The sequence below is a fragment of the Panthera pardus genome, unplaced genomic scaffold, assembly GCF_024362965.1.
Source record: "Panthera pardus isolate Hobbes unplaced genomic scaffold, ASM2436296v1 HiC_scaffold_24, whole genome shotgun sequence".
NCBI lineage: Eukaryota > Metazoa > Chordata > Mammalia > Carnivora > Felidae > Panthera > Panthera pardus.
In genome coordinates this window covers 44,438,684-44,458,596 of record NW_026526810.1, presented here as the reverse complement: position 1 = coordinate 44,458,596, position 19,913 = coordinate 44,438,684, and the positions used below count along the sequence as shown (strand labels likewise).

Genomic DNA, 19,913 nt, shown 5'->3' with positions numbered 1-19,913 from the left:
CATTAGCAAGAAAGAAATGGGAAATTTTCTAACATTGTAAAACTTTCTTTCCACATCAGTGAAGATAAAGATCTATAAGTCAGTAATATGGACTCTGTACCCAGCAGACAGGCATCAGCCATGTAGGAGGGAGACTTTTTTTTAAAGGGTCCAGCATGCAGAGGTGTTCAACAGTTTGAGTTTTTGAGGGCTAATTCATCCCCAAGTGGGGGAACAATCAGAATTACGACAAAGCAATTGCTCCTGGCACTTTACAGATTCACACTCACATAAGAAAGGGGAAATGGGAATAGAGATCTCATAGCTTCTTTTGCAAAACTACACAAGATAATAAAAATATTAGGCATCAAAAAGCACAAGTATACAGGAAAGGTTTTAACAGTTAAAAGATGTTACTCAGAGAAGGCAAATTACCAAATGAAATAAGATTTTTAGAAATGCTCTTCTAATGTTCTTTTCTCCTTACCAGTAGGAGACAGAATCTAATAGCCACTTAGAGTTACTAGGTAATCTCTAGAAAAAAATGTCTGTGGCAGACCGCTAAGCCAAATATACTTACCCATATATGTCCAGCACTCCAATAAAAGAATGCTGTTTGACAGCAGAATGGAGGGCTTGATTGACATGATCTACAATCCAGTTAAAGAGCTTGGCATAAATGTGCTTGGCCAAAGCATCACGGGCATTTGTGGCCTGCAGCTTGGATATGGGTTTGATGTATGTCTCCGTGGTGGTAGCCAGTTTCCGATGGCAGAGCCAGTGACACATCTCTTCATAGTCCACACCCATAAGGTCACAGAAGATGCTGAGAGGTTCATGCTTGGGCTGACAAAAGAGAGTGGGTTATTTCCAATAGAATTTACTAGAAAACACTAAAATGAGGTAAAACAAAACAAAACAAAAAACAAACAAAAAAGAACCACAAAAACAAAAAAAACCCCAGCAACTTCTTTGTTATGAATGTCCAGATCACTTGAAGCTGATCAGTGATAATCACAATCATCAATCAAACCAGCATCTAGGCAGCATTTTATAGTCTATTTTAGGGCTCATTTCACAAACTATCTCTTCCTTTGTCTCTTCACAGCATTTGTTTGTAACTGTCTTCAGGCACCTTCATTCAGTCAGTTGATCAGAAGATCTGTCAGCCTGTCAACAAATATTTACTGAGTGCCGACGATATGCCAGTAAATAAAACCAGACATGGCCCCTATTGTCAGTCACTAAGGGATATGGATATCAATCAAATGATTGCTCCCTAAAACATAAAATCACTGCAAAGAACAAGGGCACTATACTATGATTCCATGTAAAAAGAGCATGCCCTATTCAAGAGGCAGGGGCCCGCTGCCTTGAGAAACAGAGTTGAGATCTGAAGGATGGGAAGGAAGGCAGTGACTCAGTGAAAGGGTGAAGAAAGGGTCTCCAAGCTGAGGGAACAGCTGGTATACAAATCCTGTGGTTGGAGAGAAACCAGCAGTATGAGAGACTGAAGCTGAATGAGGGAGAAAATGTCTGAGTTGAAACCAGAGAGACAGGCAGAGGCTACACCATGGCTGGTCTTTATCCTGAAAGCAAAGGGAAACTATTGAAGGGTTTGAAACAGGTAACATGCATGACTTCTCAGACGGAAATCTCTTTAATGACTTACATATCCCTATCCCCTACAATGTCTTCTGTAGGCCTTGCATTGAGTAGACATTCAATAAATACTTGTTTAATTTAATCCTTATGAGTGCATTATATTTTTTAACATCTTCACTAGCATGTTTCAACTGAATCTGATGACATTCTCGGAGAATAGGCAGGATGAACATTGCTATCTTTTAACTGAAATCCAAGAGGACAGCTTGTCAAACATCGCGTGGCCAATTTATAACAGGGTTGTTATTAGAACCTGGGTGTCCTAAACCCTCTTGCACTGTTGGTGGGAATGCAAATTGGTGCAGCCACTCTGGAAAACAGTGTGGAGATTCCTCAAAAAATTAAAAATAGACCTACCCTATGACCCAGCAATAGCACTGCTAGGAATTTACCCAAGGGATACAGGAGTACTGATGCATAGGGGCACTTGTACCCCAATGTTTATAGCAGCACTCTCAACAATACCCAAATTATGGAAAGAGCCTAAATGTCCATCAACTGATGAATGGATAAAGAAATTGTGGTTTATATACACAATGGAGTACTATGTGGCAATGAGAAAGAATGAAATATGGCCCTTTGTAGCAACATGGATGGAACTGGAGAGTGTTATGCTAAGTGAAATAAGCCATACAGAGAAAGACAGATACCATATGGTTTCACTCTTATATGGATCCTGAGAAACTTAACAGAAACCCATGGGGGAGTGGAAGGAAAAAAAAAAAAAAAGAGGTTAGAGTGGAAGAGAGCCAAAGCATAAGAGACTGTTAAAAACTGAGAACAAACTGAGGGTTGATGGGGGGTGGGAGGGAGGGGTGCGTGGGTGATGGGTATTGAGGAGGGCACCTTTTGGGATGAGCACTGGGTGCCATATGGAAACCAATTTGACAATAAACTTCATATATTGGAAAAAAAAAAAAAAAAAAGAACCTGGGTGTCCTGACACCCTCACCTCCTGACCCTTCCCACTGAAGCAGTCCTTTCCATCTTTCATCTCCCTCCTCCCAAGCCATCAATTCATATACAAATTAGCACCATTACCAACAGCATGCTACAACCCCCTTAACTAAGCAGCTAATTTCATTCATATAAATATGAATGATTTGACAACATTTAGAATTGGATCAGTACTATCTAAACATATTCTATACCATAATATTAGATCAAGGCTATAAACTGCTTTGTTCAAATTTTCTGTAACTTTACTAATTTTTGGCCTTCTTCATCTGTCTCTTCTCTAATAATTGAGAGAAGTCAAAAATCTATCACTATGATAGATATGTCTATTTCATCTTGTGATTTCTGTTGATTTTTGCTTTACATATTTTAAGGCTGTGCCTTTAAGTACATGTAAGTTTGGAACCATTACATCTTCCTGTTGAATAAAATCTCTATCATTACATAGTACTCTATCTCTAGTGCTTTTGGACAAAGTCTATTTTGTCCAATATTGATACAGGCTCTGCCATTTTTCCCTAGTTATTATGGCGTGTCTTTACTAAACTTTTAATTTTCAAACTTTCTGTACCTTTATGTTTTAGGAATGCTCATTTCAAAAGTATATAGCTGAATTCTTAAACCAGTTATTGTTATCTAGCACTCTAGTTGTAGGTTTTTGAGGGGAGCAGGGGCTGGTGATTCATTTTATTTTTTTAACTTTTTGTTCTGAACTGGTTTTATTTATTTTTATTTATTTATTTTATTCCTGGATTCCTGGTTTTATTTTTTATTTTTCTAATATAATTTATTGTCAAATTGGTTTCCATACAACACCCAGTGCTCATCCCAAGAAGTGCCCTCCTCAGTGCCCATCCCCCTGTTCTGAACTAATTTTAGACTAACAGGAAAGTTACCAGTGGTAGGAAGAATTACCTTCACCCAGATTCCCTAAACAGTAACATTTTACCACATTTGTATCATCCTCTCTTATATACATGTACATACACATTAATTTTTCAGAACCTTTGAGAGCAAGTTGCAAACATGATGCTATTTTAGTACTAAATATTTCAGTATGCATTTCCTAAAAACCAAAGATATTATCTTATATAACTATGGTATCATGAAAAAAATTTGAAAATTAGCAATGATGGAACCCTATTATCTAACCTATAGATCTAATTCATTCCTCCCTGATTGATCTAATCAATCTCTATGCAGGGGTGGGGGAGATATTTTTATAGTCTAAGATCCAGTTTAAGTTCATACACTGAATTTGGTTGCCACGTTTCATTAGCCTCCTTTAATCTGAACAGGACTTTGTTCTTTTTTTTGTCTTTCATTTGTGACCTTGACATTTTTGAATAGTATATCCCTCAATGTGGGTCTGTATGATGCTGCCTCATGATTAGATCTGGGTCATGCCTTCTTGGCAGGAATACCAGAGAAGTGATGTTACCCTCTCAGTGCACCATATCAGAAGTTATATGATACTGAACAGACATTTTTCCAAAGAAGACATCCAGATGGCCAATAGGCACATGAAAAGATGCTCATTATCACTCATCAGTAGGGAAATGCAAATCAAAACTATAATGAGATATCACCTCATACCTGTCAGAATGGCTATAAATCAAAAACAGAAGAAACAACAAGTGTTGGCAAGGATGTGGAGAAAAATGAACACTTATGCAATGCTGGTAGGAATGCAAACTGGTGCAGCCACTGTGGAAGACAGTACTGAGGTTCCTCAATAGTTAAAAATAGAACTACCCTATGATCAAGCAATTGCACTACTATTTACCAAAAAATACAAAAACACTAATTTGAAGGGATACATGCACCTCTATGTTTACTGCAGTATTATTTACAATACCAAAACTATGCAAACAGCCCAAGTGTCCATCAACTAATGAACGGATAAGGAACATGTGCCACACACACACACACACACACACACACACACACAATATTACTCAGCCATGAAAAAGAATGAAATCTTGCAATTTGCAACAACATGGATGGAGCTACAGAGTATAACACTAAGCAAAATAAGTCAGTCAGAAAAAGACAAATACCACATGATTTTACTCCTATGTGGAATTTAAGAAACAACAAATAAAGGTAAAAAAGAGAGACAGAAACAAGACAGAACAAACTGATTATCAGAGGGGAGGTGGATGGGGGGATGGGTGAAATAAGTGATGGGAGTTAAGGAGTGCAACTTGTGATGAGCACTAGGCGTCATATGGAGGTGTTGAAGGTGTTCACTATATTGTATACCTGAAACTAATATAAAACTGTATGTTAACTATACTGGAATTAAGATAAAAAACTTAAAAACATGTTCACTATAAACTACAAACCAGAGAAATAAAGAAATACCTTTAGAGGATTTTTAAAAGCAAATGACAACAACAACAAAAGGAATAAAAAATAAGTTAAATGATGTTGTTTGGTCTCATTACTGGTCTTGTCAACTGTGGTCAGGAGATTAAGGAAATGTCTGCCAAGTTTCTCCACTGTAAAGAGAGCTATCATTCCCTTTGTAACTATTAAGTATTTTGTGGGGAGTTCTGTCTTTTCCAGCCCAATACACTATTCATTATTATTACTGTTTAATTAATGAAATTTAACCTACATTTGCACATGCTTTTCTAGTTTATTGATCCATTATTTATTCTCTGACTTTAGATCTTCTACTTGGGATCACTTTCCTTCTGCTTAAACCACATCCTTCAATATTTCCTTTAGTGAATACCCTGTTGGTGACAAAATCTCCCAATTTCTATTTGTCTGAAAATACTTCTTTTTTTCCATCATCCTGGAAAGATATTTTTACTGGATACGCAAATTAAGTTAATAGTTACTCTAGAACACTGAAGACTGTTTTCTGGCTCTTACTGCTCTAGTTAAGAAGTGAGCTATGGGTTTAACTGCTATTTCTTCAAAAGTAGTATGTCTTATCTCTTCCTATTTTAAGATTTTTCTTGGGGCACCTGGGTGGCTCAGTCGGTTAAGGGTCCGACTTTGGCTCAGGTCATGATCTCACAGTTCATGGGTTCGATCCCCACATGGGGCTCTGTGCTGACAGCTCTGACCCTGGAGTCTGCTTCGGATTCTTACTCCCTCTCTCTCTCTGCCCCTCCTCCACTTGTGCTGTCTCTCTCTCTCTCTCTCTCTCTCTCTCTCTCTCTCAAAAAGAAATAAACACTGAAAAATTTAAAAAGAAAAAATTTTTCTCTCTGCCTTTGGTATCATTATAGAGAGCCTAGGGATGACTTTCTTTTTATTTATTCTGATTTATTTATTCTAAGTCTGATTTTTTTAGACTTTCCAAATCTGAGGCTTAGTGTTATTTTCACAATTTCTGAAACTTATTAGTAATTATCTCTTCAAGTATTATATCTGCCTCATTCTTCTTTTTTCCTCTAGGAACTCTCATTGGATTAAAATTAGATTTTAATACTCTATCCTTCATCTCTCCTGTTTTAAGCGCTCCATCTCTGAGTCCTGTCATGCATCCTGGAAAATTTCTTTACATCTCTCTTCTAGCTCATCAGTTCTCTCCTCAGTTGTGTCAAATTTGCTATTAATTACTTTCGGCATTCCAAATAGGTCTGACTCTTATCTGTTGTTTCACCTAGCTCCTTCTATTTTGTTTCCTTGTGGAATTTGTGATTTTTGACTGTGAGCCAGTATTTCTTGTAACTTTTCTCAGGGGACTCCACTGAGGCCTGGTTTGAAGGTGGATCATCCAAAGTAGACTTGCATGTGCTTCTGTCAGCCATCTAAGGCACCATCAGTCTAGGACCAATTTAAGCTAAGTTTTCAGTATTTAGCTTTCTGGAACCATCTAGGAATTACAAAATCAGTCTGGGAGGAAGTGTGAGGGTCAGTTCATTGTTGCAAATCTTTAGGGAACTATTTCTCCTCCTTCACTTAGCACCAAGGCTTGCTCAAACCAGTTACCTTTTCTTTGTACTCTTGGAATAGGTGGTGGGCAAGCTTATTATTAGTTTCTCATTTAGGGTCTCAGCTTTAGGCAGGAGTTCCCCTGTTTATATGAGTCCTAGTCTTTGTGTTTTGTCTTCTGAACTCAACTTGGCTACGAAAACAAAAGCTCAAGGTCCCTGGGTTCAGCAAATACCTTATGGCGAGTCCTAACTTCAGGGTTCTCCTTTCTCATAGTTCCTATTTTCACTTAATTTCTGACATCTGAGTAGTTTTTACATATTTACTAAATTTTTAAAAAATATATAATTTATCCTGGCTGGCTTAGTCAATGGAGCATGAAATCCCTGATCTGGCTAGGGGTTGTGAGTTCAAGCCCCACACTGGGTGTAGAGACCACTTAAAAATGAAATCTTTAAAAAATATGCACATAATTTATCCAGTATGAAGATCAATCAGAGTACCTAGTCAAAAATCGCTGGAAAAGAATGTCTCATTTTACAGATGAGGCAACGACGGCTCAGAGAAGCTAAGTAACTCACCAAAAAACCTAGTGTGAGTAAACAGTAAAGCTGGGATTGGATCCAGGCAGAGACACTGAAACATATATTTCAAAACTAAAGTCTAAATCACATGAATTAATTTACACATAGTTTTGCTAATATCAACTTGGGTATCTAAACAGTGAAACATAAATCTTAACATTGTTTCCTATCATAATCTTGAGAAAGCAGGATGAAATAAGAATTAATTATATCAAAACTCCCTCCATTTTAATAAAATTAAAAAACACCTAAAAATATAGTGTGTGAGAGAGAGAGAGAGAGAGAGAGAGAAAGATTTGATGGTGGTGATCAGCAAATACTACAAATCATAAATGCCCAATGAGGATAATCAGACTGTCAGATTTTGTTACAATTTAAACAAGTGTTTTCACATATGGAATTGGGTTTTAATTCTCAGATGCAATTATCACTATGTGGGGAAGAATATGCAAATCCTCGTGAAGACACCCTATCCCCCAGCCATCTAGTTCATTTTCCCAGGAGTAACTACTACTAATAGTTTCCTCAATAACTTTTAAACCGTATTACAATTCCACAGCTGAAGACACAAAATTTTCAATTATTGGTACTTGTGCCATAGGCCAAATAAACCCTTCTCTCTAGATGGCCCCAATCCAACTTTCACATCTAATACTTCCCACTTCTGTTCATATGGACCAGAAATGTATCCAAGTTCTCTCTTCTCCTATCCCTAACACACACAATCACTGTGCACCAGGGATTAGCATCCATATTTCTTTATTTTCAGTTCCAGATTCTACTTGATGTAATTTATCCTTCTAATAATTATCTCTCTGATAATATTAATAGAGATACTTCAAATATACTGCTTCCATAAAGAATCAACAAAACTGAAACACAAATAAACCGCTACCACACTAAGCATATTCTGAACTTACAGGTATTGTGCAGCTGTCTGAATCCCGAGATGTAAATGCAACATTGCCTAAGTGAAGGATGCCAGCAAGTATTCGGAAAATTCCCATCTGATAAGACTCACTAATTCCTGAAACAGCAGAGTAAATGAATAAGTGATTACAAACCATTACAACAGACAATTTTAAGCCCATTTTTAACTCTTGAATATTGCCAGATGTGCAGATAGTAACATGTCATCATTAACAACACTTTCACCTTTACTGACATTAACACGTAACACAGTTCAGCAGCATGGCTGAGAGCACAGGCTGTGGAGCAACGACTGGGCTCAAGGCCTGGCTTTGCTCCTGACCTGCCATCTCACATGGGCAGGTACTATCACCCTTCTATGTTTCTGTTTTCTCATTTGAGATATGGGAATAGTAGTGAGTATCTCAAAGGGTGTCTGTGAACATTAAATGAGAAAATTCAAGTAGTCATGTAGTATACTTAACACACTATGGGACACGTGGTAAATGCTAAACAAATTATCACCATCATACACTGGAATTAAGTATTTTATTAACATTATTATCTTTTCTACTCCAAATGCAATTTGCAGCCCAATAAGGCTGTTTTGATTCATATTATTTAATTACTTCTAACTACAGACCAAGTATAAGTCAAAGAAATCCCAAGATTAGAAGTGTTCAGGTTGGTGCTGTCTCCCAGCCTGATGAGAGAATATCCAAATGCAGCATTAGAGCAGGAAATGAAGGAGGAGGCAGGATGAGACAGCTGTTACAGCCCTTGGCTTTTTATCTGATCTGGCTTCATTCTTCAATAAGGTAAGAATTTCCTAAACATTAGGTATAATTATATGGAAGTAAAAGTAGTAAAATTATTTCCAAGTATACAATCATATACGAGGTAATTGAGAGTTGATCTCATAATGAATGCTTTCATTAACACCTATATTATGGCTTTTATTAATTTGCCATTTTCTATTTACAAATATATTCAGCCCTAGAAGTAAAGCGGTATTTTTCAAACTTTAATATGCATATGAATCACCAATGGATCTTGTTAACATACAGATTCGGATTCAGTAGGTCTGAGATAAGGTTTGAGTTTCTGAATTTTTGAAAGCTTCACTATGGTTCTGTACCATACTCTGATTAACAATGCTTTTAAATCAATTAGCTCACCTCATGGTATTCCTCAAAATACCAACACATGATTTAGTTATTCTGAGGTCTTTAAAATAAATAATCCACCACTTAAAGCTGTACATTAGAGTTCTAAAGATTAATTTACTCACATGTAGACCTCATTTTTTAAATCTCAGAAAGAAGACAGTGACATCTCAGTCATTTTTAAAATGTTAGAATAATCTACATATAATACAACGTTTTGTCACTACACCAGCTCGCCACATTTCCCAGCCACAAAAGACCCCAGAAAAACAAAAACAAAAACCCTACAAAATGTGAGCTTGTTCGGGAAACCATAACATTCAGCTTTAGGTTTCAGATTTTGTGAAAATTTAAAGAATTACAGTTCGTCCTACTTACTTTAATGCCCCCAATTTGTTCTTTAAACAGCTTTATTGAGGGATAATTTACATACCATATAAAATTCATGGTTTGAAGTATGCAATTCAGTGATTACTTGTGCAACCACTACTACAATCTGATTTTAGAATAATTCCCACCACCCCAAAAAGAAACTCTGTGCCCATTTGATGTCCAAAGGTGTTTTATAAGGAATGTTAAATCTCCCAACAACACTCACAGCCTAATACAAAGCAAAGCCAATATTCCAAGCAAAGGTTGTTTAAATCAGAGAGATACTGCTCACAAGAGCTCAAAAATAAAATTACATTACCTAGCAAAGTGCAGGCCTGCCTGGTATGTGCCATCTCCTTGGTATCATCAACTCCTTCAATCACAGGACTGCCACCTTGCTTTGTGTAATGAAAGTTATTTGCATTTCCTGTAATTAAGGAAAAAAAAAGATTTGCAGTCTATAAAAAAGCTTTGAATTCTACCTTTATGTCCACTCTAAAGTAGAGGCACTGATAGCACAGATAAGTGTACAGAGTCTGGAGTTCGATTCCAACTCAATACTCAAACAGGTATCAACACATGGCCAATCTTGCTTCATTTACACAGTCATTCACCCCTTCTCCATCCCTAGGTTATCGTGAAGCCAATTACAGACTTGTTATCATTTTATTCATAAATATTTCAGTATGAGATAATCTCCCTTTTAACAAATAAGTTTATGAACTTGGGAATTAATAGAAAACAATACCAGGACAATAAATTTAACCCCATATTCATACCTAATCGCAGCATTTTAAATTCAGGTAAATTTGCTGAAGCACAAAGCTGATAGAAGATATGATAGTTTCTCTCCTCTTCTGCCTTTGAAATAAGAAGAGTTTTCAATTATAGCATTTTAACCTAAAACTCATAAAATTCAATCACAAAAAATTTTAATATTTAATTCAGTGCAATAAGTTGTCCCTTCCCAAATTTCCTAATATAGGATTATGATTATTAAATTTTATGATTAGCTATGTGCATATATGAGTATGAATCTATTAGTTACATTCAACAAAAATTATCTGATAATGATGTTTTTGGAAGTAAAGAACAGCTTGATATATGCCATTGTCTTAAGAGATCATTATCTTTGGGGAAAACTAAAACCATATTTTTGGGAAAAAGGTATCCTCTGCTTTTCTTTTTTTCTTTTTTGTTTGTTTTTGTTTCTGTTTTTCATTATGTTCCTTAAGTCTTTTATTTTTTTTAATATTAAATTTATTGTCAAATTGGTTTCCATACAACACCCAGTGCTCATCCCAACAGGTGCCCTCCTCAATACCCATCCCCACCCACCCCTCCCTCCCACCAACCATGAACCCTCAGATTGTTCTCAGTTTTTAAGAGTCTCTTATGCTTTGGCTCCCTCCTTCTCAAACCCCCTTTTTTCCCCCCTCCCCCATGGTCTTCTGTTAAGTTTCTCAGGATCCACATTAGAGTGAAAACATATGGTATCTGTCTTTCTCTGTATGACTTATTTCACTTAGCATAACACTCTCCAGTTCCAGCCATGTTGCTACAAAAGGCCATATTTCATTCTTTCTCATTGCCAAGTAGTATTCCATTGTGTATATAAACCACAATTTCTTTATCGATTCATCAGTTGATGGACACCTAGGCTCTTTCCATAGTTTGGCTATTGTTGAAAGTGCTGCTATAAACATTGGGGTACAAGTGCCCCTATGCATCAGTACTCCTGTATCCCTTGGGTAAATTCCTAGCAGTGCTATTGCTGGGTCATAGGGTAGGTCTATTTTTAATTTTTTGAGGAACCTCCACACTGTTTTCCAGAGTGGCTGCACCAATTTGCATTCCCACCAACAGTGCAAGAGGGTTCCCGTTTCTCCACATCCTCTCCAGCATCTATAGTCTCCTGATTTGTTCATTTTAGCCACTCTGACTGGCGTACGGTGGTATCTGAGTGTGGTTTTGATTTGTATTTCCCTGATGAGGAGCGACGTTGAGCATCTTTTCATGTGCCTGTTGGCCATCCGGATGTCTTCTTTAGAGAAGTTCTATTCATGTTTTCTGCCCATTTCTTCACTGGATTATTTGTTTTTTGGGTGTGGAGTTTGGTGAGCTCTTTATAGATTTTGGATACTAGCCCTTTGTCTGATATGTCATTTGCAAATATCTTTTCCCATTCTGTTGGTTGCCTTTTAGTTTTGTTGTTTCCTTTGCAGTGCAGATGCTTTTTATCTTGAGGAAGTCCCAATAGTTCATTTTTGCTTTTAATTCCCTTGACTTTGGAGATGTGTCAAGTAAGAAATTGCTACGGCTGAGGTCAGAGAGGTCTTTTCCTGCTTTCTCCTCTAGGGTTTGGATGGTTTCCTGTCTCACATTCAGGTCCTTTATCCATTTTGAGTTCATTTTTGTGAATGGTGTAAGAAAGTGGTCTAGTTTCATCCTTCTGCATGTTGCTGTCCAGTTCTCCCAGCACCATTTGTTAAAGAGACTCTTTTTTCCATTGGATATTCTTTCCTGCTTTGTCAAAGATTATTTGGCCATATGTTTGTGGGTCCAATTCTGGAGTCTCTATTCTATTCCATTGGTCTATGTGTCTGTTTTTGTGCCAATACCATGCTGTCTTGATGATTACAGCTTTGTACTAGAGGCTAACGTCTGGGATTGTGATGCCTCCTGCTTTGGTCTTCTTCAATATTACTTTGGCTATTTGGGGTCTTTTGTGGTTCCATACAAATTTTAGGATTGCTTATTCTAGCTTCGAGAAGAATGCTGGTGCAATTTTGATTGGGATTGCATTGAATGTGTAGATAGCTTTGGGTAGTATTGACATTTTGCCAATATTTATTCTTCCAATCCATGAGCACGGAATGTTTTTCCATTTCTTTATATCTTCTTTAATTTCCTTCATAAGCTTTCTATAGTTTTCAGAATACAGATCTTTTACATCTTTGGTTAGAGTTACTCCTAGGTATTTTATGCTTCTTGGTGCAATTGTGAATGGGATCAGTTTCTTTATTTGTCTTTCGGTTGCTTCATTATTAGTGTATAAGAATGCAACTGATTTCTGTACATTGATTTTGTATCCTGCGACTTGGCTGAATTCATGTGTTCTAGTAGACTTTTGTGGAGTCTATTGGGTTTTCCATGTATAATATCATGTCATCTGCAAAAAATGAAAGCTTGACTTCATCTTTGCCAACTTTGATGCCTTTGATTTCCTCTTGTTGTCTGATTGCTGATGCTAGAACTTCCAACACTATGTTAAACAACAGCGGTGAGAGTGGACACCCCTATCATGTTCCTGATCTCAGGGGGAAGGCTCTCAGTTTTTCCCCATTGAGGATGATAGTAGCTGTGGGCTTTTCATAAATGGCTTTTATGATGTTTAAGTATGTTCCTTTTATCCCAACTTTCTCAAGGGTTTTTATTAAGAAAGGATGGTGAATTTTGTCAAATGCCTTTTCTGCATCGATTGACAGGATCACATGGTTCTTATCTTTTCTTTCATTAATGTGATATATCACACTGATTGATTTGCGAATGTTGAACCAGCCCTGCAGCCCAGGAATGAATCCCACTCGATCATGGTGAATAATTCTTTTTATATGCTGTTGAATTTCATTTGCTAGTATCTTATTGAGAATTTTTGCATCCATATTCATCAGGGATATTGGCCTGTAGTTCTCTTTTTTTTGCTGGGACTCTGGTTTAGGAATCAAAGTAATACTGGCTTCATAGAATCAGTCTGGAAGTTTTCCTTCCCTTTCTATTTTTTGGAACAGCTTGAGAAGGATAGGTATTATCTCTGCTTTAAATGTCTGGTAGAATTCCCCAGGGAAGCCATCTGGTCCTGGACTCTTATTTGTTGGGAGATTTTTGATAACTGATTCAATTTCTTTGCTGGTTATGGGTCTGTTCAAGCTTTCTATTTCTTCCTGTTTGAGTTTTGGAAGCATGTGAGTGTTTAGGAATTTGTCTATTTCTTCCAGGTTGTCCAGTTTGTTGGCATATAATTTTTCCCTGATAATTGCTTGTATTTCTGAGGGATTGGTTGTAATAATTCCATTTTCATTCATGATTTTATCTATTTGGGTCATCTCCCTTTTCTTTTTGAGAAGCCTGGCTAGAGGTTTATCAATTTTGTTTATTTCTTCAAAAAACCAACTCTTGGTTTCATTGATCTGCTCTACAATTTTTTTAGATTCTATATTATTTCTGCTCTGATCTTTATTATTTCTCTTCTTCTGCTGGGTTTGGGGTATCTTTGTTGTTCTGCTTCTATTTCCTTCAGGTGTGCTGTTAGATTTTGTATTTGGGATTTTTCTTGTTTCTTGAGATAGGCCTGGATTGCAATGTATTTTCCTCTCACGACTGCCTTCACTGCATCCCAAAGCATTTGGACTGTTGTATTTTCATTTTCATTTGTTTCCATATATTTTTAAATTTCTTCTCTAATTGCCTGGTTGATGCACTCATTCTTTAGTAGGGTGTTCTTTAACCTCCATGCTTTTGGAGGTTTTCCAGACTTTTTCCTGTGGTTGTTTACAAGCTTCACAGCATTGTGGTCTGAAAGTGTGCATGGTATGATCTCAATTCTTTTATACTTATGAAGGGCTGTTTTGTGACCCAGTATGTGATCTATCTTGGAGAATGTTCCATGTGCACTCGAGAAGAAAGTATATTCTGTTGCTTTGGGATGTGGCGTTCTAAATATATCTGTCAAGTCCATCTGATCCAATGTATCATTCAGGGCCCTTGTTTCTTTATTGATCCTGTGTCTAGATGATCTATCCATTGTTGTAAGTGGAGTATTAAAGTCACCTGCAATTACCACATTCTTATCAATACGGATAGAATACTTCCAGTAGCATGATAGATAGTTCTCCATCTCCTCACTTTCAATCTGAAGGTGTCCTCAGGTCTAAAGTAAGTCTCTTGTAGACAGCAAATAGATAGGTCTTGGTTTTTTATCCATTCTGATACCCTATGTCTTTTGGTTGGAGCATTTAGTCCATTTACATTCAGTGTTCTTACTGAAAGATGTGGGTTTAGAGTCATTGTGATGTCTGTAGGTTTCATGCTTGTAGTGATGTCTCTGGTACTTTGTCTCACAGGGTCCCCCTTAGGATCTCTTGTAGGGCTGGTTTAGTGGTGATGAATTCCTTCAGTTTTAGTTTGTTTGGGAAGACCTTTATCTCTCCTTCCATTCTGAATGACAGACTTGCTGGATAAAGGATTCTCAGCTGCATATTTTTTTCTGTTCATCACATTGAAGATTTCCTGCCATTCTTTTCTGGCCTGCCAAGTTTCAGTAGATAGGTCTGCTACTACTCTTATGTGTCTACCTTTGTAAGTTAAGGCTTTTTATTCCTAGCTGCTTTCAGAATTTTCTCTTAATCCTTGTATTTCGCCAGCTTCACTATGATATATCATGCAGGAGATCAGTTCAAGTTATGTCTAAAGGGAGTTCTCTGTGCTTCTTGGATTTCAATGCCTTTTCCCTTCCCCAGATCAGTGGAGTTCTCAGCTATGATATGTTCAAGTACACCTTCAGCCCCTTTCTCTCTCTTCCTCTTCTGGAATTCGTATTATTCGGATATTGTTCTGTTTGATTGCATCACTTAGTTCTCTAATTCTCCCCTCATACTCATGGATTTTTTTATCTCTCTTTTTCTCAGCTTTCTCTTTTTCCATAATTTTATCTTCTAATTCACCTATTCTTTCCTCTGCCTCTTCAATCCATGCTGTGGTCGCCTCCATTTTATTCTGCACCTCATTTATAGCAGTTTTTAGCTCCTCATGACTATTTCCTAGTCATTTGATCTCTGTAGCAATAGATTCTCTACTGTCCTCTATACTTTTTTCAAGCCCAGCAATTAATTTTATGACTATTATTCTAAATTCTTGTTCTATTATATTGCTTAAATTGTTTTTGATCAATTCGTTAGATGTCGCTACTTCCTGGAGTTTCTTTTGAGGAGAATTCTTTGTTTTGTCATTTTGGGTAGTCCCTGGGGTGGCTCCAAACTGCAGGGCACTTCCCCTGTACTGTCCAGAGTAACTTGTGTTGGTGGGCGGGGCCACAGTCAGACCCAATGTCTGCCCTGAGCCCACTGCTGGGGCCACAATCAGACTGGTGTGTACCTTATCTTCCCCTCTCCCAGGGGCAGGACTCACTGTGGAGTGGTGTGGCCCCTGTCTGGGCTACTTGCACACTGCCAGGCTTGTGGTGCTGCTTCGATGGGATCTGGCGTATTAGCTGGGGTGAATCCGCAAGGTGCACAGGGGCGGGAGGGGCAGGCTTAGCTCACTTTGCTGTTGGTGGTCTCCTGTGGGAGGGGTCCCTCTTCCGTGGGACTCCTGTCTACGCTTGGCTCCAGAGAGTCTGTTCTCCTAGTCTTCTGGCAGTTTTCTGGGTTATTTAGGCAGATGTGGGTGGAATCTAAGCAATCAGCAGGACGTGGTGAGCCCAGCGTCCTCCTACACTGCCATCTTCCCTAGGTCTCCCTTAAGTCTTCTCCTCTGCTTTTCTAACATTCACATTATACCACTTCACTTTTGCAAAAGGCCTACATTAGTACCTGTTTCGCTAACCAAAAGAAATCCACAGAGGATTTTTTTACAGAAAAGCTAAACAGTGTTTAGTGTTTGTGTTCAGTGAGCCATTACAGAGGCAGCACACACCCAGAGCAGCGAGGGTGGCCCCGCCCAGCTCCTTGGCAGGGAACTACGCTGAGCATCTCAGCATCACCCTGCCATACCTCTGAGCTGTGTTTGTGAGCATCTGTGCTTCATCTTGACTTATTTTGTGCCTCCATTAGCAAGATGTGTCCCAAGGCATCAGAAAAGCCTAAGAGAGGTTACTTTTGGGGTCTAGCAATGCTCAAAAACTTTTCCATGTAAATTAATGGTATTTTTTCTTAGCTTTATACCATTTCAGCTTACAAAAGTTTTCATATGAACAATCTGCTTTTGGATAGTGGGGGAAACCTGTACTCAGTATTTTCTCACAGTACCTTTCAAAGTCATAGTCTTCCTAACACTTTATTTTTTTAATGTGTATTTATTTTGAAAGACAGTGAGCACAGGGAAGGGCAGAGAGAGGGGGAGAGAGAGAATCCCAAGCAGGCTTCATGCTGTCAGTGTAGAGCTTGACGTGGGCTCAGCTGTGAGATCATGACCTGAGTGCAAGTCAAGAGTAGGGGCTCTACCAACTGAGTCACCCAGGCACCCCTTCCTGACACTTTATTTATTTATTTAAAAAAAAATTTTTTTTTCCCTTAATGTTTACTTTTGAGAGAAAGAGAGACAGAGTGTGAGTAGGGGAGGGGAAGAGAGAGAGGGAGACACAGAATCCAAAGCAGGCTCCAGGCTCCAGGCCGTCAGCACAGAGCCCAATACGGGTTTCGAACTTACAAACCATGAGATCATGACCTGAGCTGAAGTAGGAGGCTTAATCACCTGAGCCACCCAGGTGCTCCCACTACTTAACATTTTAAATGAAAAAGAATATTCCATCTTTGCCATATGTCAGAATAGATCACCTACTGTGGTTGTTTGTAAGAAATCCACAAATGTACTACACCATCCATATCATTTTATATATTTTAACATCAGTATTTTACAAAATAGAAAATAAATCATGTACAATTCTAATATCATTTCTTAGTATTTCCTGACAGTCCTTTTTCTACATACATACTTTAAAAAAAATACAACTGTAGTAAAACTGAATCCTTATACTCTACCACCACCAAATCCTTGAATTCTGTAGTGTATTCAGTTGACTAAAGAATAGTGTGTCCTCAAGGTCAGGTTTGATGCCCAAAGGGGGTTTATGTCTGGTAAAGAAGATTTTTTAAACTAATTTATTTATTTTGAGAGAGAGAGAGAAAGGCAGAGAGAGAGAGAGAGAGAGAGAGAGAGGAAAAGAGAGAGAGAATTCCAAGCAGGCTCTGCACTGCTGGCATGGAGTCTGACGTGGGGCTCGAACTCACAAACTATGAGATCGTGACCTGAGCCGAAAGCAAGAACTAGACGCTCAACCGACTGAGCCACTCAGGCACCCCTGGTAAAGAAGATTTTTTAACTTTCATTATTCTATCTAAACAATATATTCTAAGAGAGGAGAAGGAAGGTAAGAGGACAAGGAACTGAATTCAAACTGTAAGTCACTGAAAGCATATCCCAATGTCTTCCCTATCAACTGGGAAATATGAGAGTTAAGACTAAACTAAAAGCACCTTTTTTTATTTTTTATTTTTTTTATTTTATTTTTTTTTTTAATTTTTTTTTTTAACGTTTATTTATTTTTGAGACAGAGAGAGACAGAGCATGAACAGGGGAGGGTCAGAGAGAGGGAGACACAGAATCTGAAACAGGCTCCAGGCTCTGAGCCGTCAGCACAGAGCCTGACGCGGGGCTCGAACTCACGGACCGCGAGATCATGACCTGAGCCGAAGTCGGCCGCTCAACCGACTGAGCCACCCAGGCGCCCCAAAGCACCTTTTTTTAAATAAGATTACCCTACCAGCATCTGTAGGAAAAGTCAAAACCATTAAACCTAGACCAGTGCTGAGTCCCAAAGATTATTAGTCTAATACGTACTGTCCTGCCTCTGACAGGTACCATTTTACATACTGTGGTCCAAATGTGGTCTGTAGTAATATTGTCATAAGTTATCAAGACTTATAAGTTCAAGAGTTATCTGCAAATTAAATGCACACCAGCAGGGCACCTGGGTGGGTCAGTTGGTTAAGCGATCGACTTCGGCTCAGGTCACAATCTCACAGTTTGTGAGTTCAAGCCCCGCGTTGGGCTCTGTGCTGACAGCTCAGGGCCCGGAGCCTACTTCAGATTCTGTGTCTCCCCCTCTCTCTACCCCTCCCCTGCTCATGCTCTGTGTCTCTCCCTCAATAATAAATAAACGCTAAAAAAAAATAGTTAAAAAAATGCACACCAGCAAGCGTGAGCTCTGAAATTGGCAATCTAATACAAGTACTTATGGGTATCTGCCCAGCTTACCTGGAATACCACTCTGGATTTCTCTAAAAGGTAAGTTCTCATATTGGCACCAATGATTCGATATCTCTTATCAAAACCAATTTCAATATACTTCCCAAAACGGCTGCTGTTATCATTCCTGGTTGTCTTAGCATTTCCAATGGACTAAGAAGCAAAGGGAAAAATAATATTTTAGAAGTATAGTTCATGACATGACATTTACAGAGTTTGTTCAGGGAGACAAAGGACAGAATAGAACACAACCTTTTATAACTGATTCTTTTAAGAACAGAACCAATTTTGCCCCTGCAGGCACCAGGGTATGCTTTGCCCACTGTGCAACCACACAGATACCCACTAATAGTTCATATCTGTCTTGTTATTCTCACACAAATTCTTTTCAGAAACAGCAAACCTGAGCACAGTGGCTAGGGGATTTTCACACCATTTGTGGTATCAGAACATGCTCATTGAAGTCAACAAGGAAAGAAACGGATGGGAATGGGGGCTGCCAAGGCAAGACCTCTTAGTTATACACTTGGGTTTAGATTTCCTGAAAAACTTGGGCTGTGTAATATAAATAAGCTAGTTAAGACAAATTAATATCTTCATGGAGATGCTATTCCGGTGTTCAGAGCCTCATTAGCTAGAAGTTTCTATCATTTTACCCTGTGACAACAAAGGCCTAGTTGGACTGTTTATTAGCAGAGTATTAATAATTACCCACTCAATTCAAAGCCATTTTCTGAAACCAGACATACTAAAATCTGCCCTTGGAATTTGATAGTTTTCTCTATCTTGCAAAACATCTGCTATAGAATTCAGAGAATGTAACTTTCTGCTAATTTTTTATATAACTTTAAAAATTAAGGTAACATATGTACTACTTTTTTCAATGTTTATTTATTTATTTTGAGAATGGGGAAGAGGGGCAGAGGAAAAGACAGAGAATCTCAGGTAGGCTCCATGCTCAGCATGGAGCCTGACATGGAGCTCAGTCTCACAGCTATGAGGTAATGACCTGAGCCAAGATCATGACCTAAGCCAAAATCAAGAGTCAGATGCTTAACTGACTGAGACACCCAGATGCCCCTCATACGTACTACTTTCTGACTTAGGTAACATGCTTCCATAAAGTTTTGTTTCAAGGCAAAGCAAAAAACAAGTGTAGTAAGAAAAGCAAGTGTTCACATAATGCATATATTAAATGTTTAATAAACAATTTCACATACGATTAATACCATTTACTTGTACAAAGCCTAAGACTATCAGAATTAATATATTAAAGTCGTAGCAGAGAGAAAGGCGTGAAAATGCTCTGGTGTATTAAAAAAGCAATACAAATATAAGTGATGAAAACAGTAATAACATA

General features: G+C 38.1%; 1 protein-coding gene across 5 annotated transcripts in view; it reads right to left on the bottom strand.

Annotated features, from left to right (window-relative positions):
• MYO5A (myosin VA) overlaps window positions 1-19,913 on the bottom strand; it is a 199,863-nt gene that overhangs the window by 88,994 nt on the left and 90,956 nt on the right. For all 5 annotated transcript variants that reach the window (XM_053889054.1, XM_053889053.1, XM_053889055.1 and 2 more), the window contains exons 6-10: window positions 18,563-18,706; window positions 10,309-10,390; window positions 9,849-9,956; window positions 8,003-8,109; window positions 560-825 (exon numbers count right to left, since the gene is read on the bottom strand). In XM_053889054.1, the coding sequence (XP_053745029.1) occupies window positions 560-825; window positions 8,003-8,109; window positions 9,849-9,956; window positions 10,309-10,390; window positions 18,563-18,706 (707 nt within the window). The remainder of the gene's footprint in view (window positions 1-559; window positions 826-8,002; window positions 8,110-9,848; window positions 9,957-10,308; window positions 10,391-18,562; window positions 18,707-19,913) is intronic.